Below are 14,644 nucleotides of genomic sequence, written 5' to 3' on the forward strand. Positions count from 1 at the left end.
GTTTCATCACATAAAGGATACTTTATTGTCTGAGGCTGTGCTTAGCTGTCTTGAATAGCTAAGTTCATCAACCCAGGCATACCTTGTTTTATTGCTCTTTGCTTTACTGTGCTTTGTAGATGTCTTTGTTACAAATTAAAGGTTTATGGCAACCCTGAGTTGAGCAAGTCTATTAGCACCATTTGTTCAACAGCATATATTCACTTTGTGTCTCTGTGTTACAGTTTGGTAATTCTTGCAATATTTCAAACTGGTTTGATGATTATTATATCTGTTATGGTGCTTTGTAATCAGCGATCTTTGATGTTACTATTGTAATATTTTGGGACGCAATAAACCACACCCATATAAGGCAACAAACTTAATAAATGTGTGTGTTCTGGCTGCTTCACTGACTTGCTGTTCCTCCATCTCTCTCCCTCCCCTTGGGCACCCCCTTCCCTGAGACACGACAGTATTTAAGTTAGGCCAATTAATAATCCTAAAATGGTCTCTAAGTGTTCACATGAAAGGAAAAGTCTCACATCTTTCATTTTGAATCAAAAGCTAGAAATGATTAAGCTTAGTGAAAAAGGCGTGTTGAAAACTGAGACAGACCAGAAACTAGGCCTCTTGTGCCAAAAAATTGTGAATGCAAAGGAAACATTTTTGAAGAAAATGAAAAGTGCTACTCTAATCAACACATGAATATGAAGCAAGACAGCGTTATTGCTGAGATGGAGAAAGTTTGAGTGTGAGTGGTCGGGACTGAAGATCAAACTAGCCACAATATTTCCTTAAATCCTAATCCAGAGCAAAGCCCTAACTCCTTTCAATTCTATGAAGGCTGAGAGAGGTAAGAAAGCTGCAGAAGAAAAGTTCAAAGCTAGCAGATGTTGGTTCATGAGATTTAAGGAAAGAAACCATCTCCATAACAAAACTGCAAGGTGAAACAGCAAGTGATGATGTAGATGCTGCAGCAAGGTATGCAAAGGATCTAGCCAAGATCATTGATGAACACCACATTTTCAATGTAGCAGAATAGTCTTCTATTGGAAGAAGAGGCCGTCCTTCGAAGCTTTGAAGCCAGTCATTGACTTCTCCTTTCTAGCACTTTCACAGCTAAAGAGAAGTCGATGCCTGCCTTCAGAGCTTCAAAGGATAGGCTGACTCCCTTGTTAGGGGTTAATACAGCTGGTGTTTAACCTGAAACCAGTGCTTACTTACCATTTTGAAAATCCTAGGGCTCTTAAGAGTTATGCTAAATCTACCCTGCCCCTGCTCTATAAATGAGACAAAGCCTGATAATAGTACATCTGTTCTCAGGATGGTTTACTGGATATTTCAAACCCACTGTTGAGATTTACTGCTCAGAAACAAGAATTCTTTCAAAACATTACTGCTCATTGAAAACGCACCTGGTCACACAAGAGTTCTGATATGTACAATAAGATTAATGTTGTTTTCATACCTGGTAACAGGATCCATTCTGCAGCCCATAAACAGGAGTAATTTTGACTTTCAACTTTCAAATCTTATTATTTAAGGAATACATTTCATAAGGCTATCACTGCCATAGATAGTGATTCCTTTGATGTATCCAGGCAAAGTGAACTGAAAACCTTCCCAGAGGATTCACCCTTCTAAATGCCATTAAGAATATCTGTGGCCAGGTACAGTGACTTACGCCTGTAATTCTAACACTTTGGGAGGCCAAGGCCTCCCAAGAGGAAGTCAGGAGTTCAAGACCAGCCTGGCCAACCCTGTCTTTACCGAAAATACAAAAATTAGCAGGGTGTGGTGGTGCACACTTGTAGTCCCAGCTACTTGGGAGGCTGAGCCAGGAGAATCGCTTGAACCCAGGAGACGGAGATTGCAGTGAGCTGAGATCACACCACTACACTCCCGCCTGAGTGACAGAGTGAGACCTCATCTCAAAAAAAAAAAAAAAAAAAAAACACCCAGAACCCAAAGAACAAACAAAGATAAGAATATTTGTGATTACAGGAGGAGGTCAAAATATCAACATTAGCAGGAGTTGAGAAGAACTTGATTTCAGCCCTTATGAATGACTATGAGAGGTTCAAGACTTACTGGACGAAGTAGCAGATGTGACGAAAATAGTAAGAGAACTAGAATTAAGAGTGAAGCCTGAAGATGGGTCTGAATTGCTGCAATCTCATGATTAAAATTCAATGGATGATGAGTTGTTTCTTATGGATGAGCAAATAAAGTCATTTCTTGAGATGAAATCTACTTCTCCTGAAGATGCTGTGAACTTGTTGAAATGACAATAAAAGATTTAGAATGTTACATAAACTTAGTTGAAAAAGCAGTTGCAGAGTTTGAGAGGAATGACTGCAATTTTGAAAGAAATTCTACTGTTAGTAAAATGCTATCAATCAGCATCTTATGCTACAGTGAAAGCTTTCAGGAAAGGAAAAATCAATTGATGTGGCAAACTTCATTTTTGTCTTATTTTCAGAAATTGCTGCAGCCACCCCAACCCTTAGCAAGCATCACCTGATCAGTGAACAGCCATCACCTTCCAGGCAAGACTCTCCACCAGCAAAACGACTGCAACTTGCTGAAAGCTCAGATGATCATTATAATTTTTTTAGTAATAACTTTAGTATGAATTGGGAAACAAAAAATGGTGGGACTTACTTTATTGCAGTATTTGCTTTATTGTGGTGGTGTGGATCCAAACCTGCAATATCTTCAAGGCATTCCTGGATGGCTATACCAATGATGCATCTGGGAAATAATCATAAGATGGGATCAGGGACCTGCTGGGCTAACTTCTCTGGCTCCAATCTTGCTTTTTCTGTGGAAAGTATGGTCATTCTCAAATGCCTCCCAGATATTTCTGGAAGTCCTTATGGACCCTTCACACGTACTCCTGAAACCACATGGCATCTGCCATTATTTTATTTTCTTCGTTCTTGCTCTCTGGGATGATTATGCCCCACAACCCTGGCCATTGTTGCTACTGCTAAGTCAGGTTATGGCTGCTGTTGTCTACAAGGGCACACAACCCTTGCTTAAGGCCAAGGGTGCCATCTTTGTTCACAGCTGAAAATGTGACACAACTTACTATCTCATTGTCTGTGCACTGGAGACTCTGGTGAAATAGCTCCTTTAGATTTTGCTGAGGAGGGACTGAGTAACAGTCAAGAATGTGCTCTGAATCACCTTTCCCCTCTAATGATGCCCATATTCCATCAACAAAACATGTGTACTTCAACCCTTTCTGTCTTCAGGTGAATTCTTTCTCAAGAAGGCTATTTCCTTTTACCTGCCAGTCAGCTAGACCTGTGCTACTCACAACGTGGTCCACAGACTGGGCTGTTGTGCACACTGTTTGCTAGCAAGATAAGTACAGAAATGCCCATTTTAAGTGTTGAAAAACTTACAACAATTTAACATAGTAACTTTGTGTCTGTTGAACCTGATAATAGTAAACTGGGATTGTGATATTTGTATTTTTTGCTTGATTTTTCTGATAATTTATTGAATTTTATGAGATCTCAGTCTGTGATAGATTATAAATTTTAAAAAACAAAAACAAAAACAAAAACGAAAGAAAATCAGATCCTTTGCCACAGATGGTTTAAGAAACTCTGCTTGACATTATGGTCAGACAGCCTGAATTCATAGTGAGCAGAACGTAGGCTCAGCCTGGCACTCTGCTATGTAGTATACTTGACTAGGAAGAGTTTGGTAGAAACATGGATTTGCTGCAGAGGATCTGAAGTAGTGGAAAAGGAAGGAAGTAGAACTGACCTTCTCCGTATAATAGTTCTCTTGCTTTCTGCCTGAAACAGGGACAGAGCATAATGCCCTGACCTGCATGCCAAGCACTTGTGAGAAATAAGGAGAGAGGAACCCAGTCTCTTGCATGCCACGTGGTTGGGAAAAGAAGGGTCCTGCCCTACTGAGTTCTCTGATGTCCAGCTGTTCTGGCATAGGGTGAAGGTTTCCCCTAGAAATAGTACAGATGCTCCTTGACTTATGGTGCGGTTCCATCCCAATAAGGTCATTTTTAAGTCAAAGATATCAAAGGAGAAAATGTATTTAATACCCCAATAGACCCTTTGTGAAGTTGAACAATCCTAAATCAAATCATGATAAGTCAGGGACCATCTGTATTAGCCTTCCCTCACCATGCTGGTGTCTCCATTGGTCCAGAGAAAACTCCTCCTGCGGGCCAAGATCTTCCCAGAGGGAATTTGGAGAATAACTGCTAATACTCTGTCTTAATAAGTTCATACCTGTTAGCAGACAGGTCATAATGCAGATATCCGACTCTCTTTCCTTCCATATTCCCCTGCTCTGATCTGCCATTGGCACAAAACATCCTCCCTCTTTTTGGACTTGGAGAAACAGCTGAGGAACCTTCACAGGCTCCACTTAGGAGTTAGAATCATTTCTTTGCAGGAATGCTGAGGGCAGGCAAAACACCTAGCCTAGTACTAATTACATAGCAGGTACATGTTAGCTCACCCTTTTCATGTCAAAACCCTCCAACAAATTGTTTTATCCCCTGCTGAAGCACCTGTTCCATCATATAGCTTTGTGTACTTCTCTTACAGTAATTGTATTCTTCTCTTACAGTATTGTAACATATATATATATATGTTTATCGTTTTGTCCATATTCAACCAAGAACTCCTTGAGGTCTTGGACTATTTCTTCAACTTCCAATCCTTTGTGGTTAATAGTCTAACTGAAGTGAATTCTTCATTGCTATTTATGATATTAATCAGTTGTATATTTCTTTCAAGTTACAATATTAAAATATATTTTAATAGCAAAATAGTACATACACAGCAAAATCATGCTCTTTTTAATAAACAGAGTCAAAGAATATAAATAAACAGGTTACGTTTTATAAAAGGTAAACATAGTAAAACACAGTATTACACACAAAGAAACACATTTCTTTCTAAGAAAACAAACATAGAACCATACACATCAGTGAGGATTCATTTGTAACTTCTGGTTTTTTTTTTTTTTTTTTTGAGATGGAGTCTCACTTTGTCACCTAGGCTGGAGTGCAGTGCCACGATCTTGGTTCACTGCAACCTCCACCTCCCAGGTTCAAGCAATTCTGCCTCAGCCTCCTGAGTATCTGGGATTACAGGCACCTGCCACCATGCCCAGCTAATTTTTGTATTTTTAGTAAAGACAAGGTTTCATCATGTTGGCCAGACTGGTCTCGAACTCCTGACCTCAAGTGGTCTGCCTGTCTTGGCCTCACAAAGTGCTGGGATTACAGGCGTGAGCCGCCACGCCCGGCCAGTAACTTCTTACTTTACAAATGACACAATGCATTTTAACTCAACATTTGCTTTATCCCATATAATACAAACATAACAAAATACATTTAAAACGGTGTTGAAATATACAAAAATTTAATGTAATTTCTGAGTCTTAGATGTTTAAATAAGAAACTTCTTTAACCAGGTATCCCTTTGGACTGCAAGAGCAGTTTATATCATAATTTTGCATCATAATCTTTTTACTCTCAGGCTCTTCAAGCATTTTTATCTTCTTTGAAACTTCTATCTAAACAAAAATAGTATTAAAAAAGATAACAGAAGGGGTTAGAGTCTACCAATGAACTGTGGACATCAGTGTCTCATTCTTCTGTTTGTCTCCTTATTCTAGTTTGAAAAAAGCTTTGGAACATATTATTACCTATCATTATTACATATTTCATGTAGCTTTAGTGTTACTCCCCCAACTGGAAATAGAAGTTGCTCTTTAGTAAGGCCCGGGGTGCTTAGGGAGCAATGCAAGATTTTTCTTACATCTCTTGGGTCAACCCTATACAACTAATTCTGGGAAAGGAATTGTTAAAATACACTGTCCTTGAGAAGTGTCTTTTGGTCCATTTGGAGAAATGGTTAAAGATAGCTCAGTGCTTACAAGCGTCTATTATGATTACCCTCATGACAATAACTATTATTAAACTAAAAGTTACCTACTGCTTTATCACCCTTCCTCAATTTATGCTTTCTCACTCTTTAAAACGTTTACCCCCAAAGGGTGAAAATAATGCCTTAAAAATTGTACCTTCATTTACCTTTATTACACTACCTAATTGCCCATAGGACATCTAGCTCTCACAGTTTTATCATTAGAAGCAAAGGACTCACCAAATTTCTGAACCTTTTAAAAAGAGAAAATAAATGCCACAAGCATTTTCCATTTTAGTTTTGGAAATGTTCTTTTTTTTTTTTTTGTATAAAGAGGGAAAATTAAATTTAAAAAAAATAAAAAAAAAAAAACCTCTTCCCTGAAAATATATGATGTTTGCTGTCTCAGTATAAATCCTGCAGAAGTCATCTAAGCTTCTAAGTATCTGTTTCCTTCCTGGTTAATAGCACAACCTGGATGTCAGACAGGCTGACCATGACTCAGAGTGGGACTCTAGGCAACTAGTGTCAATAGGCTTGGGGACCACAGTGAGTGAAAACAAAAACCCTTCCTCTCCTCCACTGTGTGTTCTACGAGTGAGCAGACCTAAGAGTGGTGGTTTAAGCACTTTCTATCAGAATGGTGATTGCTTCAGCATTCTCAAGGAGATGGCAACATCATGGAGGGGCAGCAACGTGAATCAGCAACGTGGTATATGGGTCCCAATCAGCAACTGCTTCTGATTTGTTTTTAAAGGAAAATCCTTAGCTGGTTTTCATTTGAAGCCTGCTGCAGATCACAGCATCAGGGAACATTCCACCTTGCTCCTGGGCCAGAGCAGTCTTTGGCAAGAAAGATCTATTCAAAGATGAACGACCGAGATCGGATCGTACCTTCCCCTCGGTTGAGCTGTTTTCTTATTTGTGACTGTAATAAAGCACACACACGTGTATCCATTATTGAGTGATTGTAATGAACCCTGGATTCTAACAAATATTAAATAAGACATTTGATTAGTAAGGATATCATACAACTATAAGTTAATTATCATGTGCCCACCCCCAACTATAAGCTAATTATCGTGTGTCCAGAAAAATTTTCTGCATTTTTTTTTAGGACACATATTGTAAAGTGATTGCTAAAACATGTACAAATTGGGAATTGGTCTAATACTTATAGTAATCTATAAAATGCAATAGTATTCAATGAGTCAAAAGAAAAATATAGATCTAAAATTAATATGAAAAAATGTTCACAATATATTGCTAAGTGAAGTGAGCAGATATAGAACACCAGCAAGTGATTTGTTTTGTTTGTAGTTTGTATATTATCAATAAAGACGCTATGAACATTATTGTAACATTTTTTAGTGGATACATGCACTCATTTCTCTTAGATATATACCTCAGCGTGAAAATGCTGAATTATAGTGTAAGCATACGTATAGTTTTAAAAGAAACTGCCAAGCAATTTTTCAAAGTAGTCATACACATTTTCATTCCCTCTAGCAATGTAGGAGAGTTCTAGTTCCTTTGCATTCATGTTAATACTTGATATTGACAGTCTTCATTGTATCCATTCTGAAGGGTGTGTAGTGGTACATCATTGTGGTTTTTACTTCTAGCAAGTGATTAAATTTTGTTTTTAAATATTTATTTGTACAGAGAGAAGTCTAAAAGTGTGTATACTTGATATATTGTTCTATAATTCTTGTATAATGATTCTGTGTTACTTTGATAATTAAAAATAGAAAGAATAAGAAATTAATTCATATCTGAGCAAAAGTTTCACAAGGCAAATTATCCCTCACTGAGTAATAAATATATTGGAACAATTTAAAAATGAATGGTATACTTATTTGAATTTCAAACTGAAAAGATAATTGAAAGCAAAAGTCTCAGTATCTAGAAAGGAATTTTCACATATGAGACAATTTTACAAAAACTAGTTAAGAAAAATGTTTTATGTTTGAAATCATCTGGCTGGGCATGGTGGCTCACACCTGTAATCCCAGCACTTTGGGAGGCTGAGGCCATGGATCATTTGAGGTCAGGAGTTCGAGACCAGCCTGGCCAAAATGGTGAAACCCCGTCTCTGCTAAAAATATAAAAATTAACCGGGCATGGTAGCAGGCTCTATAATCCCAGCTATTAGGGAGGCTGAGGCACGAAAGTCGCTTGAACCCGAGAGGCAGAAGTTGTAGTGGGCCAAGATCATACCACTGCACTCCAGCCTGGGCAACAGAACGAGACTCTGTCTCAAAAAAAAAAAAAAAAAAAAAAAAAAAAAAAAAAAGAAATCATCAAAGCTTTCAAGATGGTATTTATAGGAAATTTTAGTCAGCTTTAAGGACAAGTTCTTGGCTAACAACTCACTAACTTGCAAGCACGTGAAAAACACGTAGAAGATTGGTGAAGTTTTGTAAGTACTCACTCAGTCTTCTCCCCGGGAGATATATAGAGAGCAGACAAAATAAACCAGCTTTTGTCCTTGACCTGCACAAAGTGATGCTTACACTGGAAACTAAGCTAAGTTCCTCTGGCAAACTTTCTTCTCTAACAATTTAAGAGGCTTTTCAACTAGAGAAATAGGTCGGCTTTCCTCTGTCAGACCTTCTGGTCCCAAATGTCCCCCTCCAGATAAAGCTGAACTAACTGACACACCTTAAAGGAAGTCTGATAGGTGGTTATTAGGCTAAGGCTCTATGTCTAAGACCCAAATACAGCTTAATTCTTAGTTTTTTACAACCCTGTCTTCATCTCTTCTCATGTCCCAGAAGAATTAACAGACTGTTCCGCAAGCCTGGAAGTAGGCACCCAGACACCTCTTTGATTCTCGGGGATAGTCTGACTCTTTTGATAGAAATATGTTTGAAATCATCAACATGTTATTTCTCAAGACTCGACATCTGAAGGCTTAAAACTCTCACCAGTTTCCAGCGTAATATCTTGATCCACTCATCAGCTTCTACTCCGGTCTTTGCACAGAGATAAAATGTCCTGAATGGAAATACCAAACTAATAGGACAAAAGAAAGAACATAAGATATAGCAGATGATTAGCTCTCTCTCTCTATATATATATATAGGTAGGTTGATTATATATATATAGAGAGAGAGAGAACACTAATTAGAGTATTGCAAGGGAAAAATGAATTGATAAAGGATCCAGGTAAGTACCTTGAAGAGCTGGTATATATGGACCTATTACTGCTAGCAAACTGCAGAAATGTTAAGGAAGTTGTAGATTCATATTACTACTCCAGGTCAGATGTATATACTCGAATAAGACTTTGAAGAAGAAAGAAGCATGTTCAGGACACCCCCAGATCCTTTTGTGGCTTATGTCTTAGGCTAACTCTAATACTTATGTATTTATTCAGCTGATCTCTCAAAGATCTCTCAAAACCTTGTGCTATGATTCAAAGAATAAGCAAGACAGGGAAGTTTGCTAAAAAGAACTCATTTATGTTAGCTTGCTTCAATGAGAATAACTCTGCCTTCTGTGGTTGTTGGCAATTTCAACTATCGAGACAGTAAAAAGAGACAACAAAACTCAATTAGTTATTTCTCCCATCTCTGAACAAGAGTCAGTCTCTGCTTCAGGGATATGAACTTTCCTACTGGCACAAAATACTTTTCCTAGATATAGAGTAATTTTTCATTTGACTGTGTCTGATTACCTAGTTAAAATTATGCAAGCGATAATAAGGTCAGCCCTAAATTACACATTGAACATACTTCCTGTACTTACAGTTGAGATGCAAAATACTAAAAATCTTTTCTCTTTTTGTGAAAAAAAGCCTTCAAGAGGGTTTCTTAAAGCCTATGCTGTATATTTTGTTGATGCCAGCATTTAATATTGAATAGGTAAGAGGTAAGTCCTTGTGCATAGAAGGTAATACCTTGATGTGAGTCTAGTGGAGGGTGAGTGGACAGTGGTGGGGAGGGAGTGATAGAGTGCATATACTCGAAAACTGGTTTCTGTAATTGTCATTGTTTGGTACTCCCTATAGGAGACATTATTAACTGCCAATTAATACAGATACTTTTTCCTTTCTCTTGCTAACAGAACCCCAAGCAATAAATCCTAATTTGTTTAAGCCAATTATCATCAGCTGCTGGGGATGGCCATGGCACCTGGTCTTGGCCAATGAGATATAAGGGACAATCTCATAGGGGAGATTCTGGAGAAACATTGGTTTTCCTGATAAAAAGGGACACACATGGCTGATACCATCCCTACATCTTTCTTTGTACTTTGTTGAAAACATGAGACCTACAGGTGTAGTAGACACTTGAATCCTGAAGTAGCCAGCATGAGAAAAGGCCAGGAGAACTGTAGAGACCCTGGACCTGACCTTGTCACCATAGCTGCTTGCCTCCTGGTTTTTGGATATATGAGAAAAATAAAGCTCTGCTAGCTCATAGGGCATGTCTATGCAAATTTTAAACAAGACACCCATTCTCAGTTGATATTATAGAATTAACATTAATTTCCTCAGGTGTAATAATGATATTGTAGTCCTATAGGTGATATTTTATTCTTAGGAGACACATACTCAAGTCTTTAGGGGTAAAGTGCCATGATGTCTGCAAATTACTTTCAACTGATTCAGGAAAAAAAAAAAAAGTGGATAGACTGGGATAAAGCAAATATGGCAAGATATATTAATAACTGCTGATGGAGGGTATATAAATGTCTGTCTTTCAACTTGTGTGTGCTTGAAAAACTTTAAAATAAAAGGTAGTGGGAAATAAGACATGCCTTTCTCAAGACTCTTCTCCCAGTTAGAACATTTTTATAATATACTGATTATGTTAGAAAAAAATATTTTTGTGCCTTCTGCCAGATATCGTCATAACAATACAAATCACCTATCATTAGAGTCAACAAAGTTATAATTAAAATGGGGGAGAGAGCCTCAAAGAAATTAAATTGTCTAAGATGTAAATGGCATCCTCTATGTGAGTCATACTTCTCCAGTACACAACGTAAGCTGAACTGGCCTGCCTGTTTGTTTAAGCTACTTTAAATGAGGTGTTATGTCACGCTCAGCTGAAAACACTCCTAATATGTAGGCATGCCCCTCAGATCTGAACTTTGTAGATATTGAGATATACAGCTTTCTATTCCTTAGCCAAAATAAGTGTCTGGCAAGAAGACATTAAAAAATGTTTTCTTAATAAAACGACTTACCAAAAACAGTTTACTCTTTCTTGTGAATAATCAAATTGTACAGCTGAACATTCTGTTAGGTCTAGGATCCGAATTGGTTCTGGTGACTAAATAAAATAAAAAGCAACATATATCATCTTAAAACAAAAACAAAAACAAAAACAAAACAAAACAAAACAGAAAATAGACAAATCTGTCCCTCACTCATTCCCCTCACAAGTCTTCCACTATGTGCAATTGTCAAATTTCACTAACAGGACTGACAATAGAAAAGCCCTACCACGGGAAATCCTTGGTTTTGGAATGAGCCTTTCATAAAACTGGACGTTAAGATACTGCCTTTATCAATTTACTGATGAAGATGGATTTTAACACATGGAAGAGAGGCATATTTTTCTCTCATTTTTTAAAAACTTCTACTTTCTTAGAAATTTTATATAAGAAAAGTGAGAAAAAATAATTTTAAATTGGCTTAACGAAATGGGCATGGGAAATGGACAGACTGTATTTTTAATAAAGGGACAAATTGCTGCAGAGAGACAGTTAATAAATTGCGGCAAAAGAATAATTACATTGCCCTAAACAGAGGGAATTATGTGCCCTGGGGAACTATAGCCAATCCAAGAGAGCAATTTCTGGGATACACATCTCATCTTTGCAAAATAACTCTGTTTATTTCAGGAATCAAGATTTCATATCTCCAATCATTTATTAGGTGTTTCAGTTGGATATAAAAATAATTTCAGAGATTTTAAAGACATAAGTTTCTTTCATCTAGAGAATTGATTTTTAAAGGAAAAATATATTATCACGTTTCTCACCATCTGGTCTTTGTAGTATTTCAGTTCATTCCTGTGCAGAGTAAACCATCTTGTTTTCCAGGTCTGAGAAAAACACACACACACAGAAACACACACACACACAAAGTTTTGAATGCAGGAATGTAATATTTGAACCAGATGATTTACTTTCATTTTAAAAGTATCTAAAAAATTAAATACTATAACCCTGAAAAAATTCTTGTGTGTCATTTCTGAGAAAAAAAGTTTCAAAATATCTATAAAAATTAAAATAATTTATTGCATTAAGCTCATAATGAAGGCAGATATATCATTAGTATATTTTTAAATACAAAAAGAATTAGTCTATCGTAAATATTCGATATGATTTATAACAAAAATGAAAGCAGATATATCATTAGCATATTTTTAAATACAAAAAGAATTAAGTCTATCAAAAATATTCATGTGATTTATAACAAACCACTACAATTTCCATTTTATTAACCCTATAATAAAGATAAATATTGTTCTTTGAGTACCTAATATGGACGATACACTATCGTTGGAGGCTTTATATATTATACTCAATTCTCACATACAATGCCAGTGTTATTATTCTTGTCTTACAGATAAGAAAACTGAGGTTTAGGAACCCTGACTCACGTGCTATTCTAAACCTTGCCTAAGAACTCCAAGGTATCAGTGGAAAAAACCGTCGCGGCCCGCTGTTACCTTCTTACATACAAACAGCATCCTACTCTATCCTGTGTGGCAATGTGCCCAGTTAAAAGAAGTAATAGAGGATTTAAACATAAGTATGCTATGAATATGAATACTCTCTGTCCTCAGGGAGCATTTGATCTAGAAGGGACACAAATAAGGAAATTATTTAGGCTAATTCCAAGCACGCCAGTACCTGTGAGAGGTTAAATCCTGTGACTCTTAAAATAAGAAGGAACAGGCACATTCTATGAAGGTCTTCTTGGCACATCCAGATGAAACAAAGGAATTCTAAAGGTACAATCTCATAAATGGGGAACATTTGGATACTCTGAACTTGTAAAAACCTAAATTATGTTTTTCTTTGGATTTTATAACATAGTTTCAGTAGCATGAGTGATGTTTTGGGCCTATCTTTAAGGAAACATTTTATACAATTTTGACTTCTTGTTTTAGAAAAAGAACGAAAGATGTTCTAGAGTTAACTTGCTATCTTCATCCTCAATCATTCCATTAAGAGGACTATATTTTATTGACTTTTAACTATAGGCTATACTTATGTAGGGCTTTGTCGAAGAATAGTCAAGTCATTTTCCAGAATTTCGACTAATGAGCCATAAAATGGACTCTTGCGTCAGGTAAATATTTTAAGTGGGTTAAAATGAGCAGGCAATTATGCTTCCAAGAAAAACTATCAAGATGCCAATTGAATCTACATGACGTGTTCTCTTTTTCTGTGGCTGGCATGAGCAAAACCATACTTCCTTACCTTGACCAGGCCTCCCTGTTTGGTGAGGTAACCTTCTTTGGTGCCCAGCTGAAAAAGAAAAGCACTGGATGAAGCCCAGAACTGTCACAACAGGACGTTTGTCCTTCCTTTCCTGTCCTATTTTTAAATGAAGAATGTTTGCATTTGATCTTTAAATTACTGTCTATTTTTCACCTAGGCACTTGAAAAGCTTCCAGTGCTGTGAGAGATTGTTTTCAGATTGGATCTACCCGCGTCATTCGGTAGCTACTAACTCTAGTTAGCAATTTACAAACAGTAAACCACATCGTTTCACTTATAAAAGTCCGTGTTTGTCAGTGTGTCATGTGAAATCCAGCTGTTTGGATTGTTACAGGGTTATTAGCACATAAACACGCACACATCTATTGTCAATACGTTTGGGAGACTGGATTAAGAAAACAAGGATGTTTTTACTTCAGGGCTTCCCAGAGTCTGTATTATGCTAATACACTTTGTAAATTTTTAAGAGGGAACCTTAGAAACAGCATTTTTACCATTTATTTTATCACATAATCCTCTTCCCCAGCTCCCACACTCTCTTGAGATCCATGTTCCGAGAAACAGACTGTCAGGAGTGTAGATTTATTTACACCTGATTTATCCAAAATGACTTTGAAATAAGAATGAGCCAGTTATTTTAACTTATGTTGTCATTAATTTAAAGGTAAAAACAACAGCACACACTTAGCTAGCACCAATGAATTACAAGGAAGGGTGGAAAATTGTGTGAACAGAAATTTGCATAAGACAAGTAGCCTAACATCAAACAATCTATCATTTCATAAATTTCAGAAGAAATTCAATTCCTAGTAGAATATTTTGTTCAAATGTGATGTCATCACATGTCTTAGTAAGAAACAAAATTAAAAATTGGGAAGTGATTTGGTTGACACCAAGGTTCTTTCTATGGTAATTTCCAGAATATTTTTTCTGAGGTGAATTCTCCCTACCAAATAAAAAGAGGAACAACCATCTCTACCACAATAAAAAGAGTTAAAGCAGGAAATAAGCAAATACTTCATTTAAAATCTTAAGATATAAAATTAAGGATAAACTACCCAAATGTTCACTTAAATAATATTAATCAATATTAGTGAATTTGATATCTCATAATCAGTGTGATTTATTTTGACATTAAAGAAATTGAATTGACACAATTGAGTTTAGGTGTTATGGAAGGGCAAAAAGTAATTATTTGGGGCTTCTACAGGTTAAAACCTGTAGAGGCAAAATAACTAGGAGTAAATGGTTACATAAAAGATCCTGATAGA

At 36.7% G+C, this 14,644-nt stretch overlaps 1 protein-coding gene across 3 annotated transcripts in view; it reads right to left on the minus strand.

The window, feature by feature from the left end:
* Positions 1 to 4,759: 4,759 nt before the first annotated feature.
* The window catches only part of DAPP1 (dual adaptor of phosphotyrosine and 3-phosphoinositides 1), a 53,657-nt gene continuing 43,772 nt past the window's right edge, over positions 4,760 to 14,644 (minus strand). Inside the window, exons 4-8 of one of the 3 annotated variants that reach the window (XM_009207247.4) lie at positions 13,353 to 13,400; positions 11,903 to 11,965; positions 11,103 to 11,188; positions 8,834 to 8,921; positions 4,760 to 6,831 (exon numbers count right to left, since the gene is read on the minus strand). In XM_009207247.4, the coding sequence (XP_009205511.3) occupies positions 6,763 to 6,831; positions 8,834 to 8,921; positions 11,103 to 11,188; positions 11,903 to 11,965; positions 13,353 to 13,400 (354 nt within the window). In that variant the 3' untranslated portion in view covers positions 4,760 to 6,762. Of the gene's footprint in view, positions 6,832 to 8,202; positions 8,400 to 8,833; positions 8,922 to 11,102; positions 11,189 to 11,902; positions 11,966 to 13,352; positions 13,401 to 14,644 lie in introns of those variants that run through there. The other 2 variants (XM_017958883.3, XM_017958884.3) reach the window with 2 other exon arrangements.

Source organism: Papio anubis, chromosome 3 (genome assembly GCF_008728515.1).
Source record: "Papio anubis isolate 15944 chromosome 3, Panubis1.0, whole genome shotgun sequence".
NCBI lineage: Eukaryota > Metazoa > Chordata > Mammalia > Primates > Cercopithecidae > Papio > Papio anubis.